General features: G+C 43.3%; 1 protein-coding gene across 2 annotated transcripts; it reads left to right on the top strand.

Moving 5' to 3' along the window:
- The first annotated feature begins 4,203 nt into the window (after positions 1 to 4,203).
- LOC142371621 (ran GTPase-activating protein 1-like) lies at positions 4,204 to 14,510 on the top strand. Of its 2 annotated transcripts, none has more exons than XM_075454329.1 (16): positions 4,204 to 4,315; positions 5,997 to 6,116; positions 6,246 to 6,373; positions 6,612 to 6,671; positions 6,835 to 7,014; positions 7,161 to 7,295; positions 7,546 to 7,704; positions 8,566 to 8,679; positions 9,010 to 9,109; positions 9,269 to 9,353; positions 11,127 to 11,283; positions 11,771 to 11,887; positions 12,070 to 12,175; positions 12,911 to 12,999; positions 13,181 to 13,302; positions 13,852 to 14,510. In XM_075454329.1, exons 2-16 carry the CDS (start codon positions 6,005 to 6,007, stop codon positions 13,931 to 13,933), a joined length of 1,746 nt encoding a protein of 581 aa, XP_075310444.1. In that variant the 5' UTR covers positions 4,204 to 4,315; positions 5,997 to 6,004; the 3' UTR covers positions 13,934 to 14,510. The 2 variants fall into 2 exon arrangements, with proteins under 2 accessions (XP_075310444.1, XP_075310445.1); XM_075454330.1 differs by having other exon boundaries at positions 13,181 to 13,344; positions 13,852 to 13,939.
- The last annotated feature ends 424 nt before the right edge of the window (positions 14,511 to 14,934 follow it).

The following is a 14,934-nucleotide window of genomic DNA, read 5'->3' as shown; positions in this document are numbered from 1 at the left end:
TTATTTGTTTCTCTTTATATTCTTTTATGTATTATTAATGCTTTTTCCACTCCCCGCTGTAATGCTTTCATTTCATGTAAAGCACTTTACACTACACACCCCTTCAAATCGAAAGGGATGTCTTTTCTCAATTAAGTATAAATCATAAAAAAAAGCTGCCAAGAGAATACACTTATTCAGTCAGCAACAAATCGTTAAGTTCCGGTACATAATGATGAGAAAACATGCAAACCACTGTTAGCCCGATTCTTTATATTGGAAGCCCAAGAACCAGTTGGAGCAGTCTTAAAGTGATACTCCGGAGTAGATTCAACCTGGGGTCATTTGAACCGTGATATCCAGCCAAGTAGCCCACCCGCAGTTTTTTCGATATTGGCTGAACATCAGCCGAGTTACTGAGTTATCCCGAATAGCTTCGTACAAGGGTTAATGGATCCTGGTCCGTATCTCCAAAATTACCACACTAAAATCACATGCCATGACACCAAACTTCTACAGTAGTACAAATATGGTCTGTACTCACCAAACGATGCATTTGAAGGTTTGAAAATAGTCCAGGAGTTAATTATTATCAACACAAGCCTGATAGCTTCTCTGCAGCTAAAGCTGCGTCGACGTCACTTCAGAGAGCTGGGAGCTTCAAAATAAGATGAAGGTTGATCTACTACTGTAGACAACAAAGTATATGCTATATTCTACATGTTTTTTTTATGAATTTTTATGTTGTAGAGTTGTGAAGTTACTTTATCAATGGAGAAACTGAGCAGCCTTGCTTTGTTGTCTACAGTAGTAGATCAACCTTCATCTTATTTTGAAGCTCCCAGCTCTCTGAAGTGAGGTCAACTCGACTCGCCTTTCGACGCGGGTCGAAAGGCGAGTCGAGTTGACGCGGCAGCCCGGGTCGGCAGTGTGAACGCAACAGCGGACACGCTAAATTCGCGGATTAAACGCGGGTTATTCGGCAGTGTGAAAGGGGCTTATAACACCACGAGGGAGGGAACATGGGAAATCCAGATTCTGCAATTCTTTTAAAACCCACTGGTTTCAGTGTATTAACCAAGCTAATTGTTTTTGCTCTATGCAGTTGGTATATAGAAAAAACACAAAGGAATACTGAAAATAAATACACACACTTTACTCAATGCATATGAGTCACCATTCATGCACTCATACAAAGATTTGGACAGTATAGGGGGAAGAATATCTTCCCACAGTAACACAAAGGGACAATTTTCTGCTGTGGTGTTAAATATGTAACCCCAGTCCCATGTAGCTAGGAAATATTGACTGACAAATAATCAGGGTGTTGTAGTACAGTGGGACGAGGCCCGAGTTCATCTGGAGATGGCGCTACCTGTGATAGTGATATAAAATAAGTTGGTGGTGCCTCAAATAACGTTTAAGAAGTAAACACAAAATTTGGTACTTCCCCTTTAAAATAAAAGTTCACTTTAACCTATTTTATATTCATCCAAAAAGTATCACCCTTGTAAGTACAACACAGGATTTGGTTGAAACAAAAGTTATTTATTACAGAGTTACGAATTGGATTTGCAAATTAGTCAAATAGTTCACTGTTGACCTTTAGGTATGCATTGATAACAGTATTCAAAACTCTCATATAGTGCTCTGCAAGGTTTGATACACAAATGACCTATAGCAGGTTTACAAAATAACCAGGGAAACTCTAATGTCCACAGCCCACCCTCACGCCGGGCTATTAAATGTAAACAAATGTTGCAGGCCTGGTGTCCGTTTCACAAAGCAGGTTCAACAAACTCTTAGTCTAATCCTGAACTCTGAGTTGATCTACTCTGAGATAGTAAACTCTAAGTTTTCGGTTCCAGAAACGATGATTTGAGTTAGTTTAGTCAAATCTACTTCCTGCTTCTGAAGAGTGCAGACGTGTCTCTGCTTCCTCCTGCTGCTTACTGCTTTATTTCATGCCGTGGCTGGACTGCCAATCATAATCGGAGTATAGCACACATATACACATCAAAGCACCTGTGCCCCTGTCATGGAGCGCACTGAGCTGAAGGCCAGGTGGGTGAGTCTCGATACAGCGGGGGGCAAACTGCTCTATAGCCCAGAGAAGGCATGCCAGATTTGCACAATATTGCCATGAACGAGGGTCTCCTACTACCTGAAGCAGCCCTAGGCAGACCAGAAGGTGTGGTGCCAGAAGACCCCCCTCATGGACCACCCCATCAAAGAGCCATCATGATGAGGCAACAACTGATTGCATGGCTTAAGTTGCTTTTTAAGTTTTAAAAAGCCATTTTCATATCAAACCTTTTATTTTTTATTTCGGTGACATTACGAACTACAGGTGACAATAAACAGCACTCGTAATTGCTTCCCACTTCTTTGCTTTAGCAGATCCCGTAATTCCACTGCTGACACTGCTAAAAATGACAGATTTTCCTTTTTGGATCTCTGAAAGTATGGCGTGATCTTTGTGCCACCAGGTTGAGCGCGCAGTGACACTGATTTGAGGGCACAGATCTATCTGAAGGAACAATCATTTTAAGCGTGTGCGTATGAATCTCACACACGCTCGCTCATAGGTGCTCGGACACGCGCTCAACTCTGACAAACTGCTCGCTCGAACGGCTCACTCTGCTCGCGCTCGGCTCTATCTCTCTGCTCGCTCGCGGCTCTGTCTCTGCGCTCGCAACTCTGTTAGTTGTATGTAAATGAGCCACACCACCAGCCAATCAGTGCAGAGTCTGCAGACTCAATTGAACTTCTACCATCACCCTAAAGGAATTAAACTAGATGTTATATTTTTTTGTCAAACCAGTAATCATTACAGATTAAACCAATAACACAATTGATCAGTTTAAAGTTTAAAAGTTTAAAAAACCCACTGTGGGACAGCTGCTATAGTTCATAACTTACTAGGTAAAAACAACCACTTCAATATTTCAAACATTTAATTTCCTAAGCTGGTGTAGTTTTATTTTTCTACCGTTTTAGATTTTGATCAAATCAAAATCAAATCAAATTTATTTGTAGCACATTTCATGTAGAGAACAATTCAAAGTGCTTTACATAAAATAAAAGCATTGCAGCAGGGAGTGGAAGAAGCATTAAAATACATAAAAGAATATAAAGAGAAACAAATAAAAAAGTTGATGTTAGGTTTCTTTCTCTAAAATATTTGTGACACCCTACAACAATAATCAGTAGGCTAACTAGCTAGCACCCAACTACACCAGTTTTAACATGATTATTACAATTCTTCCTCTTTATTTTTTTATTATTTATCACACAAATACCAGTCTGTGAAAACTACCAGTCTGTGATTGGCTGGTGGTGTGGCTCATTTACATACAACTAACAGAGTTGCGAGCGCAGAGACAGAGCCGCGAGCGAGCAGAGAGATAGAGCCGAGCGCGAGCAGAGTGCCGTTCGAACGAGCAGTTTGTCAGAGTTGAGCGCGTGTCCGAGCGAGCGTGTGTGAGATTCATACGCACACGCTTAAAATGATTGTTCCTTCAGATAGATCTGTGCCCTCAAATCAGTGTCACTGCGCGCTCAACCTGGTGGCACAAAGATCACGCCATATGAAAGCAGAACTTCAATCTCAGAGCCCGTATTCTCATGACTCAACACTCAACATTTCCTGGCACAGGAGCGAGGAAGCACAGCCTTATATGGTATAATTTTGGGCGTGGAGTATGCAAATTTACTATCCTCGTGCACGTGCAATTATATACGCACAGGTGGGATTCATCATTGACGCAGGTCGTTTACACACTTTTTCCGAAGATAAGAGCGTTTGTTGAATCTGACGTGGCGTGTTCGTTTGAGACCTTTGTACAAAAAAAGTAAGAGAAATTTAGAATAAAAATACGAAAATGTTCTTGCATGAGGCCCAATGACTCAAATATATTATAAATATATATGTTATAAAAATGTTGAGGATCTACGGTAATAAACAAATCTTAAATTAAAGATGTTGCTGTGGCTTTGTTCCATTTTGCAGTCTGGGGGATTATGATCCACCTGTTATGCAGGTATAATACAGCAGTTTGGAACGAAAACAACAAAGCTTCTGACCACAAGACCCATTTAGTTGACTTTTTTCATGGTATGACAAGGCGAGAGAAAGTGGAAGTGAATTTTTTTTAGTGAATGGCGCTTTGAAGCCAGTGAACGCACCGTTGTAGTCTAACTGAACTACAAGTCCCTTGGCTGCCTGGTCTGTAGTCGTCAAGCCGGGTAGTGTGCTACTAGATTTGGTTTTGAACGCCAGACACGAGCGGGAGTGTTTCACTGGACTGGATTTAATCTTCACAGCACTATTGTGGTAATAACAATACTCATTTTTACTGCTGAGACGAGTTTTTGGCTAATTTGTGGGCTAGAGTGTTTACAAAGGCTGTTTTAAACTGAGGACCGACAGCAGTGACCGTTAACAGTTCGGTAAACGGGCCGAGTTACAACCACGCTCTGTTTCACGTGAAATGCACCCGAGCTAGCGAGCTAAGTTTATTTTTTTTTACTTCGTAAACTCATAACCAACCAGCCAGTTAACGATTGGGAGCATTAACCCAGAAACAAGTCGGTTCGTTTGTTATATATTCAGTATACGTGCCGTGTGTTGCTGAGTCAACAGTTGTCATGGTGCCCGTTGGTGTGTTAGCACGAAGTTAGCAGCAGTCAGCTAATGCTAGCCGTCAGTTGTTTTCAATGGGAATTGTACCCCAAAACAACTTTGTCCTAATTAACGTAGATGGATGCCACCACGTCGGCTGGCCTTATGTGTTCAACATGCACACGCTTGAAATCTAACTGGATTCTTGATAATCGTATCATTTAAAAAGTGTAATTGGACTTTTTTTTTAAACATTGTCATTTAGGAGGTCCAAGATTGGGTCCCAACCTAGTAAATTCTAAATTTTAAAGGGGAACTCCGGGGCATTTGAAGCGCAATCTCATTGCTAGAGGTTGTCAAATACTGACAGTAGGACACAGACTGGTGCAAATCGGCGCTCCCTGTGCGGAGATTGCGCTGTTTGCGCAGCCTGTCATGCCAGGCTATGTGGTGGCTAAGGGGCAAGTGCTAACCCTTCCACGTAAAACAACAACTTACACACTGCAGAAACGTCACACCACTTTATAAACCATCCGACAATAAAGTCACAAGCCTTACCATCAAAACCATATGCATGGTTCTCACATTACTGGCATGGGGACGTTACAAAACAACTTTATAAACAGCATGTCACTTACCTCTTGTCGGTATGCTCGTGCATTTGAAAGCCCAAAAGAGTCAATGGACGATACTCCCAAATACAAAGCAATTATCTTCTCTAGAAAAACTGCGTTCAAGTATTTAAAACATTACAACAATATTACTGGGCATGTATTGTTGTAATGTTTTAAATACTTGAACGCAGTTTTTCTAGAGAAGATAATTGTTTTGTATAAGGGATTATCGTCCATTGACTCTTTTGGGCTTTCACATGCGCTAGCATACCGACAAGAGGTAAGTGACATGCTGTTTATAAAGTTGTTTTGTAACGTCCCCATGCCAGTAATGTGAGAACCATGCATATGGTTTTGATGGTAAGGCTTGTGACTTTATTGTCGGATGGTTTATAAAGTGGTGTGACGTTTCTGCAGTGTGCAAGTTGTTGTTTTACGTGGAAGGTTTAGCACTTGCCCCTTAGCCACCACGTATTAGCCTCGCATGACGGGCTGCGCAAACAGCGCAATCTCCGCACAGGGAGCGCCGATTTGCACCTGTCTGTGTCCTACTATCAGTATTTGACAACCTCTAGCAATGGGATTGCGCTTCAAATGCCCCGGAGTTCCCCTTTAAATGACTCCAACTTTAAAAGTGACATTAAACAATGGCGCTTCTAACAGTTTGTGTCTACAATGTGGGGCAGTGAATGCCAGTTGTGTCACAGGACAAAGAAGATGTAAACAACAGGGTTCGTTATGAAACAGAATGAAAGGTAAATCTTATTGTTGGTCCTCAGGTACCCTAATGGCGACAGACATTGTTGCACAGTTGGCTGACTCTCTGGCCAAGACTGCAGTAGAGGATGGAGAGCTGAGTTACAAAGGCCAGGGAAGAAAGCTGGATGATGCCCAGTCAGGTAAGTGAAAGCTGTCAGTTGCGCACACTTGGAGAGGTCCAAACCCTTGATCTGGATTGATCTTTTTCATTCTTATGACTTAACTGCTTATGCTTGACTATCAACACGAAACTGCTCACCCTTCCGCAGTGGAGGAGATGGTGAAAGAGATTCAGGACGTTCAGGGTTTACAGGCTCTCAGGCTGGAGGGAAACACCGTAGGTGTGGAGGCAGCGCAAGCCATCGCCAAGGCCCTCGAGAACAAGGGCGAATTGAAGGTTTGAAGTTTATTCTGTTTTTGATCCTTTTAGCTTTAAATTTCGTGGTCATGTTCATCGAATTTCCAGGAAATGTAACATTCTTTTTTTATGATAAATATTACCCGACGAATGTCATGAGTGTGTTTAACAGCTTTGTGGTTTTAAAAAAAAAAAAAAAAAAAATTCTAATGGAATGCAATCAAGATTGTGTCTTGACCTGTCCTGACATGGTTTATATGTATATTCTCACTTTCAGCGCTGCTATTGGAGTGACATGTTTACTGGTCGCCTGCGCTCTGAGATCCCAGCTGCCCTGGTAACGCACCGGTTCCACTTCACTTAATCTACGTGAAGTCATGTTTAAGCTCTCAATCAGAACAGCCTGAAAACAGCCAAAGATCTGGTTGGCTTGTTTTGATACACCACCTTCCTTCCCCCGAAAATGGCTTTGTGTGTTTTTCTCTTTGCGTGTGTGTTAGAATTCACTCGGTGACGCCCTGATGCTGGCGGGTGCCAGGCTGACTGTTTTGGACCTCAGCGACAATGCGTTTGGACCAGATGGAGTGAGGGGCATCGAGAAGCTGCTCAAGAGCAACTCCTGCTTCTCGTTGCAGGAGTTGCGGCTCAACAACTGCGGCATGGGTGTCGGAGGTGGCAAGGTGATGAGACGTGACAACTGCATTTCAGGGATGATCGTACAAAGAGACTAAATTGTACAAGTGTACAAATCCTTTGCAGATCTCAGTGAATAACATTGTGCATCCACATGTTTTTTTTTTTGTTTGTTTTTTTTTTTACTCCTCAGATCTTGGCTGCTGCATTGACCCACTGTCATAAAAAATCCAGCGCAGTGGACACCCCCCTCAGTCTGAAGGTGTTCGTTGCAGGGAGGAACCGTTTAGAAAACGATGGAGCCACTGCCCTCGCTCAAGCCTTCCAGGTACAGATTAGTCTACTCTTTTGGCTTAGACAAAGTATTTTTCGCAGGAATGTTGAACTCGTATCTCCAAAGTGTTGTGAGGGTAACCCCATCTCGCCCTGCTGGACCCAATTTCCAAGTGTCTCAAGGCAGTTTATATGTATGTAGCTCACATTGTCAAACGGAGTGATCACTAACCCACTGCAACAGCAGGTTTTTAGCATTCTCTTTGTTGCTGTTGCAATCATACTGTTGTGGTCTGTGTTCCCAGTTGATAGGCAGCCTGGAGGAGGTTCACATGCCCCAGAATGGCATAAATCACCCAGGCGTGACAGCCTTGGCCTCCGCCATGCAGCACAACCCAGGACTCAGAGTTCTCAACCTCAATGACAACACCTTTACCGAGAGGGGGGCTATCGCCATGGCTCAGGTACAGAAACGCAGACATAACGGTCATGTTTGCATATTTTCACTCTCATTCTGATAAGTGATATGATTTTGATAAAGGACATTCACGGGTAGATGCAATAGTTTTACTCAAACTCTGCGGGAGTTGTTTTAGGCTTAGACTGCAAAATCCGTTTTGACCCATAAGTGGACAAACAACACTCCTCTTCATGCGAGTTATTTGTCAGTTGTCAGAGGAGAGCTGCCAGTTCTCTGGCTTTAGTAAACCTCCCTTCCACCAGCAGAATGTAGCTTTGCAGCAGCAGCTTTGTTCTCAGATAAATCGGTCTGGGATCGGTCTTTGGTACCATTGTTGTTAACTTGAATACATTTCTCCCCTACTCTACATTTCTCTGTTACACAAACAGACAAGGTGCAACGTAGAAGAGGGAAGGCGCTAACGCAACCATCAATTACACTAAAAGACAGCGAAGACTGAGCTGAAATAAAAAATGAGCACACCAAAGGAACGTTCTTCCCCCACAGTTCTTGTTGGTTTGCTGTCAACTTTAGACTTGTACAATTACACAAATGTTGATTGTGACGCCACAACGAGCTTTTGCTCAGCAAACATAAGTCTGAATGACAGAAGGCGTGTAAAAAGGCTCTACAGTTCTGGCTAATTCTCTCGAAAGGTTTTTTTTTGTTTGTTTTTTTTTTTTTTTTTTTTTTTTTTTTTTAGGCATATAACTGCTGGAGATCAGCTTTAGAAGTTTTAGCATGATTTTCAAAAAGGAATTCGTAACAATCGGTTTTACACGCTCCAAAAAAGGTGTTTCCATGGTGTGATGTTGGTGTGGCTGCAGTAAGTTGAGTGTGTGTGTGTGTGTGTGTGTTTCCACAGGCCCTGAAACACCTGCGCAGCATCCAGGTTATCAACTTCGGAGACTGTCTGGTACGACCAGCAGGAGCTAAAGCGATTGCAGAAAGTGTGTCAGAGGGGCTGCCGATCCTTAAGGTAAGCGTGTGGTACGTTTTGCTGCCAGGTCTGAGCAGACCGGAGCTGCGTCTGTCTTTTAAGATTCTTTTTAAGAATTTGTTGCAGTGACGTGCGATTGTTAACCTGTGTCAGCGTGTGGGAACAACCTGACAGCAACTTAACCACATGGCTGTAATCGTTGATCATCTTCATGCTGGAATCATTTTTAAAAAAGCCTTTATCTTTGTTTTGTTTACTTTTTGTTGGATCTTAGCTGGTTTTCTTTTTGTTTTTTTTTTACCTCTGTGATTGAGTGCAACACGTTTCTAGCATATGTTGCAACATTTTCTTTTTTGTTCCATTTAACAGGAACTCAATCTGTCGTACGGTGAGATCACAGAGGAAGCTGCTCTGGCTGTGGCGCAGGCCGTAAAGGACAAAGACCAGCTGGAGAAACTGGACCTGAATGGTACACATCTGGGCAGCGGCAGCTCTGCTCGTCATGTGTTCACTAATCACAGAGATTTAGTGAAAATGGCTGCTTTCCTTTTCAAAATGACACGCTTTTGCCTTGAAGAATTTCTATCGATGAATTCGATCACACTTCCTGTTTTTAATTGGTTTTCAGGTAACTGTCTGGGAGAGGATGGCTGCAAAGCTGTGAAAGATGCCATGGAAAGCGTGAACCAGGGTGGCCTTCTGGGATCATTAAGGTAATCTGGGTGCGCTTGTCTAGTTTTCAGAAAGTCAATTTTGCGTGATTTTTGGTCAAACGAACATATTTACATGCATTTTTAAAGGTCACATGTCAGTTGAACTCGCACAAAAATTTGTTCCCTTCTTGTCTCATTTAAACCCGTTTGATTTTAAAATCCAATTTTATCAATAGGGATTGTTTACAGTCACACGCAACGGTTGTACTGTAGAGGTTTTTCCCACCAAAGCGGTTTCAGTGCTGAGAAACTAGCGCCACGCTAGCACCCACTCTTTGCTAAGCCATAGCAAGGAAGTGCTTGTGCCACCACTGGGGCAGGATTAAGGCTCTAGCATGGTTGCCGCGTCGGCGAGCACGAGCGGTGTTGATGACGTCACGATTTCGTGCCGGCTGTATATAGTGGCGCAAGTCGATGCGCCAGTAGTTGCAATTTTCTCCGTCACAGAGGTGTCGCTGCTACGTGAAGGTTACCGCTATTCTACAACGAAGAAAGTCAAGAAGAAAACAATGCCACTGTCAAGAGCAGGAATACTGTCATCAATGATACTGCTGCAGTATCTGGAAGATGAAATGCTTTGTGTGTTTCTATGTTGAAACCATTGGGGGATAAATAAAGTATTCAGTCAATAGAGGTGATAGTCTGAAGCCCCCTGCATCACCACTTTTTGAGTCTCTGCCCTCTTCTTTGCCTTCACGTATCTGTCCCGTAGCTTCTTCCACACATTCTTACAGAACTCTCCCTCTTTCCCCAAAGTTCTGCCAATCTCTGTCCACCAGTTTTGGGAGTTTACGTGCTCCCTGTGCTGTTTCACTGCATTTTCGTACAGGTGCCTGTACAAACGCACCTCCTGACTGTGCCTGATCTCAAATTGGTCCATCCGGTTCGTCGTTCTCGGCGCCGCCAAGTTAAAAAAAATTGACTGGTGCACGACAACGCGCTGCGCCGTCTTTTCAAGGCAAGCGCCATGCCTGAAACGTCATTTTGACGTCACGGGTCGGCTGCCCCGTGAGCAACGCATCAACTGTAAATCCAGCTTTACGGAGACTAACCGCAGCGTTTAAAAATCCAGAGGCGGTGTGGCTTTTAGTCGCTTTACTTCAATTGAGTGCAGCAAAAACCTGAGCTTCAACGTGGCTGTGAAGTCAAAGTCGAAGCAGCCATGTTGAAGCTCATGAGTTCAGTGTTCCTCCCATTTTCCAGCTGTTTGACAGTCACGTTGTCAAAGTAACGATCACACTTTGCAGCTAAATTCATAAACATTGTTTGCGGCTACATTGATTAATGTTGTTTGGTGTTTTAATAAAGCATTTTAGATCGTGTTTTACTCCTTTTACTGTTTTTTTTTTTTTTTTTTTTTATCTCCATTCATAAATGCAGGTTAGCATAAAGGCCCGTCGGTATTTTAGAGCGCGTTGCAAACTGTTGTCTTCAACAGTGTTAATAAGTAGACTGATGATATTAAGACAAAAGTCTGATGGGGAAAACGAGACAAGTTGCTGTAATCTGTTGTTTCGGGGAAAATTCCTTTCTCAGAAATTCAGGATACAGCAAACATGGCTCTGTTGTGTAGTCTGATGGTTTCAATGTTTGTGTGCATCCAAAGCCTTCATTATATCGATGTAATTCAACGGGCAGAGCATGAACTTTGCCTCTAACTGTTCAGACTGCGGCTAAGGCGGTCAAATCAGCTCCCTCCTTCTGACCTGATCTAATGCATTGATGCGTCTCATCCCAGAATGTTTGTTTTTGTGCTTAATTTTTTCCCCTCAGTGATGATGAGGGTGAGCTAGATGATGATGATGATGACGAGGAGGAGGATGACGATGATGATGATGATGAAGAAGATGAGGAGGATGTGGATGAAGAAGTAGAGGAGGAAGAGGACGAAGAGGAGGATGAGGAAGAGGAAGAAAGCACGAGCAACAAGGTCAGATGACTGTGCGGTGCAGCAACGGTGAACTAAAAATGGAAAAAGTCCCGAACGACCTGTGCGCACCAACTGAGAAAAGTTCAGGATAAATAAACGCTTAGTTAAGTCTCAGAGTGTTAACATGCTCCAAATCTAGAATCTGGTGGTGATGCGCTTTAGAAAAGAATATAAATGAAAAAAAGAGGGTAACACAAGTCGAACAAGTGGGAACGAGCCCCATGCGTTTGTCTTTCTGACAGCATCACTTAGCTTCATGTTTGTATCGTAACGCTCTGATTTAATCTTCCTCTAAACCTCACTTGTCAGTTCTGACGCTGTGGCTAAAGCATCTACCGGAGCCATTATCGCTGCAGTTTATTTTCCAACTGCCCACAACCACATCATTTGCATCAATGCGACCCTCCATTGTGCATAACATGTTTGCTTGGTGTTGGGGTTCACTTGGCTTTTCTTTTTCTTTTTTTCCCCTCTCTTCCCCCTACAGATGTCCACTCCTACATTAGCACCGCGACCACCAGAAGTCACCTCCTTCCTCAGCTTCCCGTCTCCTGACAAACTGCTCAAACTGGGTGCCAAGAGAGCGTTGCTGGTCCAGGAGCAGGTAAGCAAAGAGACGACCACACGCACAGCAGCATTCATCCGCGTTGTCCTGGGGTATAGTTGGGAACAATTAATAAAGTTACACGATACAAACGGAGGATAGATTCATTCATACGTTGCTTTCATGCATAAAGCAGTTTGGCCTTCATTTCTTTCTTTATTTTGCCTTCTCTGTGTGCGAAGGTGGATGTGACGGATGCTACAAAAACAGCAGAAGCTTTCCTTAAGATTGCATCCGTGTACAAGGAGGAGAACAATGATGTTAAAAATGCAGTGTTGGACACTATTGGTAAGATACTTTCACTGTATAGGGCGGTTTATGGTTGGAAACCAGGTCGTCTGCGTGTGTGTCGCAGTTAACGCAGACATGCCCCCCCCCCCCTTACGCAGACACTCTGGTGCACCTCCCCAAAACTGTAACTCACCGCAGACAGTGCTGCAGATATCGTCGCAGGGAGGAGAGAAAGGAGGCCTCTGATTGGTCAACTCTACATCCGCTCTACACTATGCGTATTTCCGGTTTGCTAACCAGCTAATGGTGACGCTAACCGTGCTAACCGTGACGCTTCTTTCGCCTCTCTGCCAGCTCCAGTAGTAGCAATATTTCTTCTATTTCTAGATCGATCAGCTGCATCTCAATCAAAGTGCGCACTCGTCCAGTCGCCATTGTTGTTGAATGACCTCCGTAACCGGAAGAGAAACACGCCACCCACCACACTCACAATCCTAGCTTGTTCGTCATTGTCCCTCTTGCGTTGTGGCGGGGGATTAACATAGCGCAGACCGCGCTTCAAAATTGGGCATAAATCAAAAATAACTGCGTCGTGTCTGCGACAAGCTCACTGCGACACACTGCTGCGAGAGTATACACGGCTCTTATTCGTGTCTCATTCAGGCCGCCTGCTGGTAGCAGGCCTTTTGTTTACGTTTTACATGTATATTAAAATGATTTTCTTCCATTTTGTTGACAAAGTTTGAATTTCAGTTTCTAAAAAAGTGTTGTTTTTTTGTTGTACTCTCACAGATACCCTTCTGAATAAAGCCTTCACCAATCCCTCCTTCCAAGGCTACGGCTTCGTATCATCTTTGTTGGTGCTGCTCGGACTTATCAAGGTAATCTATATTCGGACAGGTCTGTACGGGTACATATGTAGGTTTGTCGCTTACTGACGCCTGTCTGCATTTATCACGTTAACCCTTTTATCGAACTTTCCATTGTTTTCAATGCTCCTGCCGCCTCGTCGTCCTCACTCGTGTCAATCTGTCCGTTTGTCCCGTCCTCTGTGCTGCTCAGAGTGAGGATAAGATCAAGCCTGTGCTCGTGGTCCCTGGCCACCTCCACGCCTTGGAGCACGTTGTTCGACAGGACTACTTCCCCAAAGAGAACGTAGCCGTACTCGAGGCCTTCATGTCCCGGTAAGGACGTGATGAATGAACCAGTGAGGAGGCAGCTTCCAGGTACAAAATGCAGCGATTACTTGTCCTATCTTCGGTGGTGGTCGACACACTCCTGGTGATGCCGCATTTTAGTGTAGGGATGGGTTCAATTTCAGCTCCGATTGATTTCTCAATTCCGTGATAACGGCTAGTTCCCACAATTATGGAGCTAGCGAGCGCAACAGCGTGTTTATCAGTGTAACAAACTCGCACAGTTACGATAAAGGTCCTTCGTTGGACTCCAATCCAGATTTATATTTAGTGAATTCAAGATTAAATGCATTCCTCAGTGCTCAGTGGTGGTGTTCAGCAGCTGTTGTGCCATCACAGAGCGCAATTCGCCTAAGTAGGGTGCAATCACTGATGATTTGGGTGTGTTTCTTGAGATGTGTTGACAAAAGTTTAAAAAATATATATATATATATATATATATATATATATATATATCCATAGTATTTGCCAAACGCGTCATTAAAAAAATTTGCAAAGTCAGCGGTCAAGTAACTGAAATAACTTGGTCATCCGCAGGAGCAACAAGGCGCTGGAGTCGTGTGGAAATGCCAGAAACAGCCTTCTATTCACACTGCAGAGAGTCCGCTCTCAGAGCTGAGGCCTCTGCTCGCACACAGACTGAACTTTGATCACTGATGGACCTTTGGAAACCAGCACACACGGACCCTCATTTTAAAATAAATGAAAGTGGCACTTGATAAGAGGGTCTCCGCTCAGGCACAATTTGCAGTGTCACTGCTGAATATCAGAAATTACTGTGTTGCTTTTTCTTTTCTTTTTTAAACCTTTGTTTGGACTTGACTTGAATGCCCCCCCCCTGTACACTAGTCGAACCCACCGGACAGCACTGACGGCTCGAGGCTTTGCCCTCCACATGACCTGAAATCTCCTGGTTATTGACACCTCATTGCCTGAATCACAGATCACACACTTTGCTGCAAACTAGGAAAAAAAAAAGAAGCTCTGACTGGGAGTCATCTGGACTCTGAAGGCTCAGCTTTTTGTTTGTTTCTCTGTATCATACCTACCTTTACCATTCTCTTGTTTTATATTAAACGTTTATTGAATTTACAAATAATGGTCAAACAATGATGTAATGGAAATATCTATTGGCCAAAATATGGTTGTAAAGTTGAAACAATCAAAAGGGATTAAATAAACTGATGTATTTTCTGCCTTTTCGTGATGCAGGCTGCCGTGTTTTTTTTTACTTTCAGTCTTTGAATACAGGAACTATCATTTGAAAAGAATAAAGACAAATCGTCGAGGCGTTGATCGAGAAATGATTGCATGGGAACTGAGTAAAACACCAGCTGAAAATGTGGTTAAATGTGTTTAATTGCAGCAGACGGTTCATTTTGTTGGTGCCGGTTTAGAGTCGAAAAAGTTAAAAAGCCCTGACTTTACAGCAAGATTTCTGGAAATGTAAAGCCAGTGTGTTAATTTGCAGAGAAGAAGAGGGATCAGGGGGGTCAGAGCAAAAGAATTTACCAAAGCCTTGTTTGTTGGTCTACTAGAGCCACAGTATGTCAGCACTGGACACACTCGGAGTGAAATGAAGTCTTCTGCAGCTAACTGAAACCTGGATTGTGCAGATTC

This window comes from Odontesthes bonariensis, chromosome 21 (genome assembly GCF_027942865.1).
Source record: "Odontesthes bonariensis isolate fOdoBon6 chromosome 21, fOdoBon6.hap1, whole genome shotgun sequence".
In the NCBI taxonomy this organism is placed as follows: domain Eukaryota; kingdom Metazoa; phylum Chordata; class Actinopteri; order Atheriniformes; family Atherinopsidae; genus Odontesthes; species Odontesthes bonariensis.
This window is presented reverse-complemented; position numbering and strand designations above follow the sequence as displayed.

Excerpts from the sequence above, each read along its gene's own strand:
- LOC142371621 (XM_075454329.1), top strand. The coding sequence starts at position 6,005 with ATGGCGACAGACATTGTTGCACAGTTGGCTGACTCTCTGGCCAAGACT. Across the intron at positions 7,296-7,545 it reads CCCTCGCTCAAGCCTTCCAG|TTGATAGGCAGCCTGGAGGA; the intron begins GTACAGATTAGT and ends CTGTGTTCCCAG. Across the intron at positions 7,705-8,565 it reads GGGCTATCGCCATGGCTCAG|GCCCTGAAACACCTGCGCAG; the intron begins GTACAGAAACGC and ends GTGTTTCCACAG.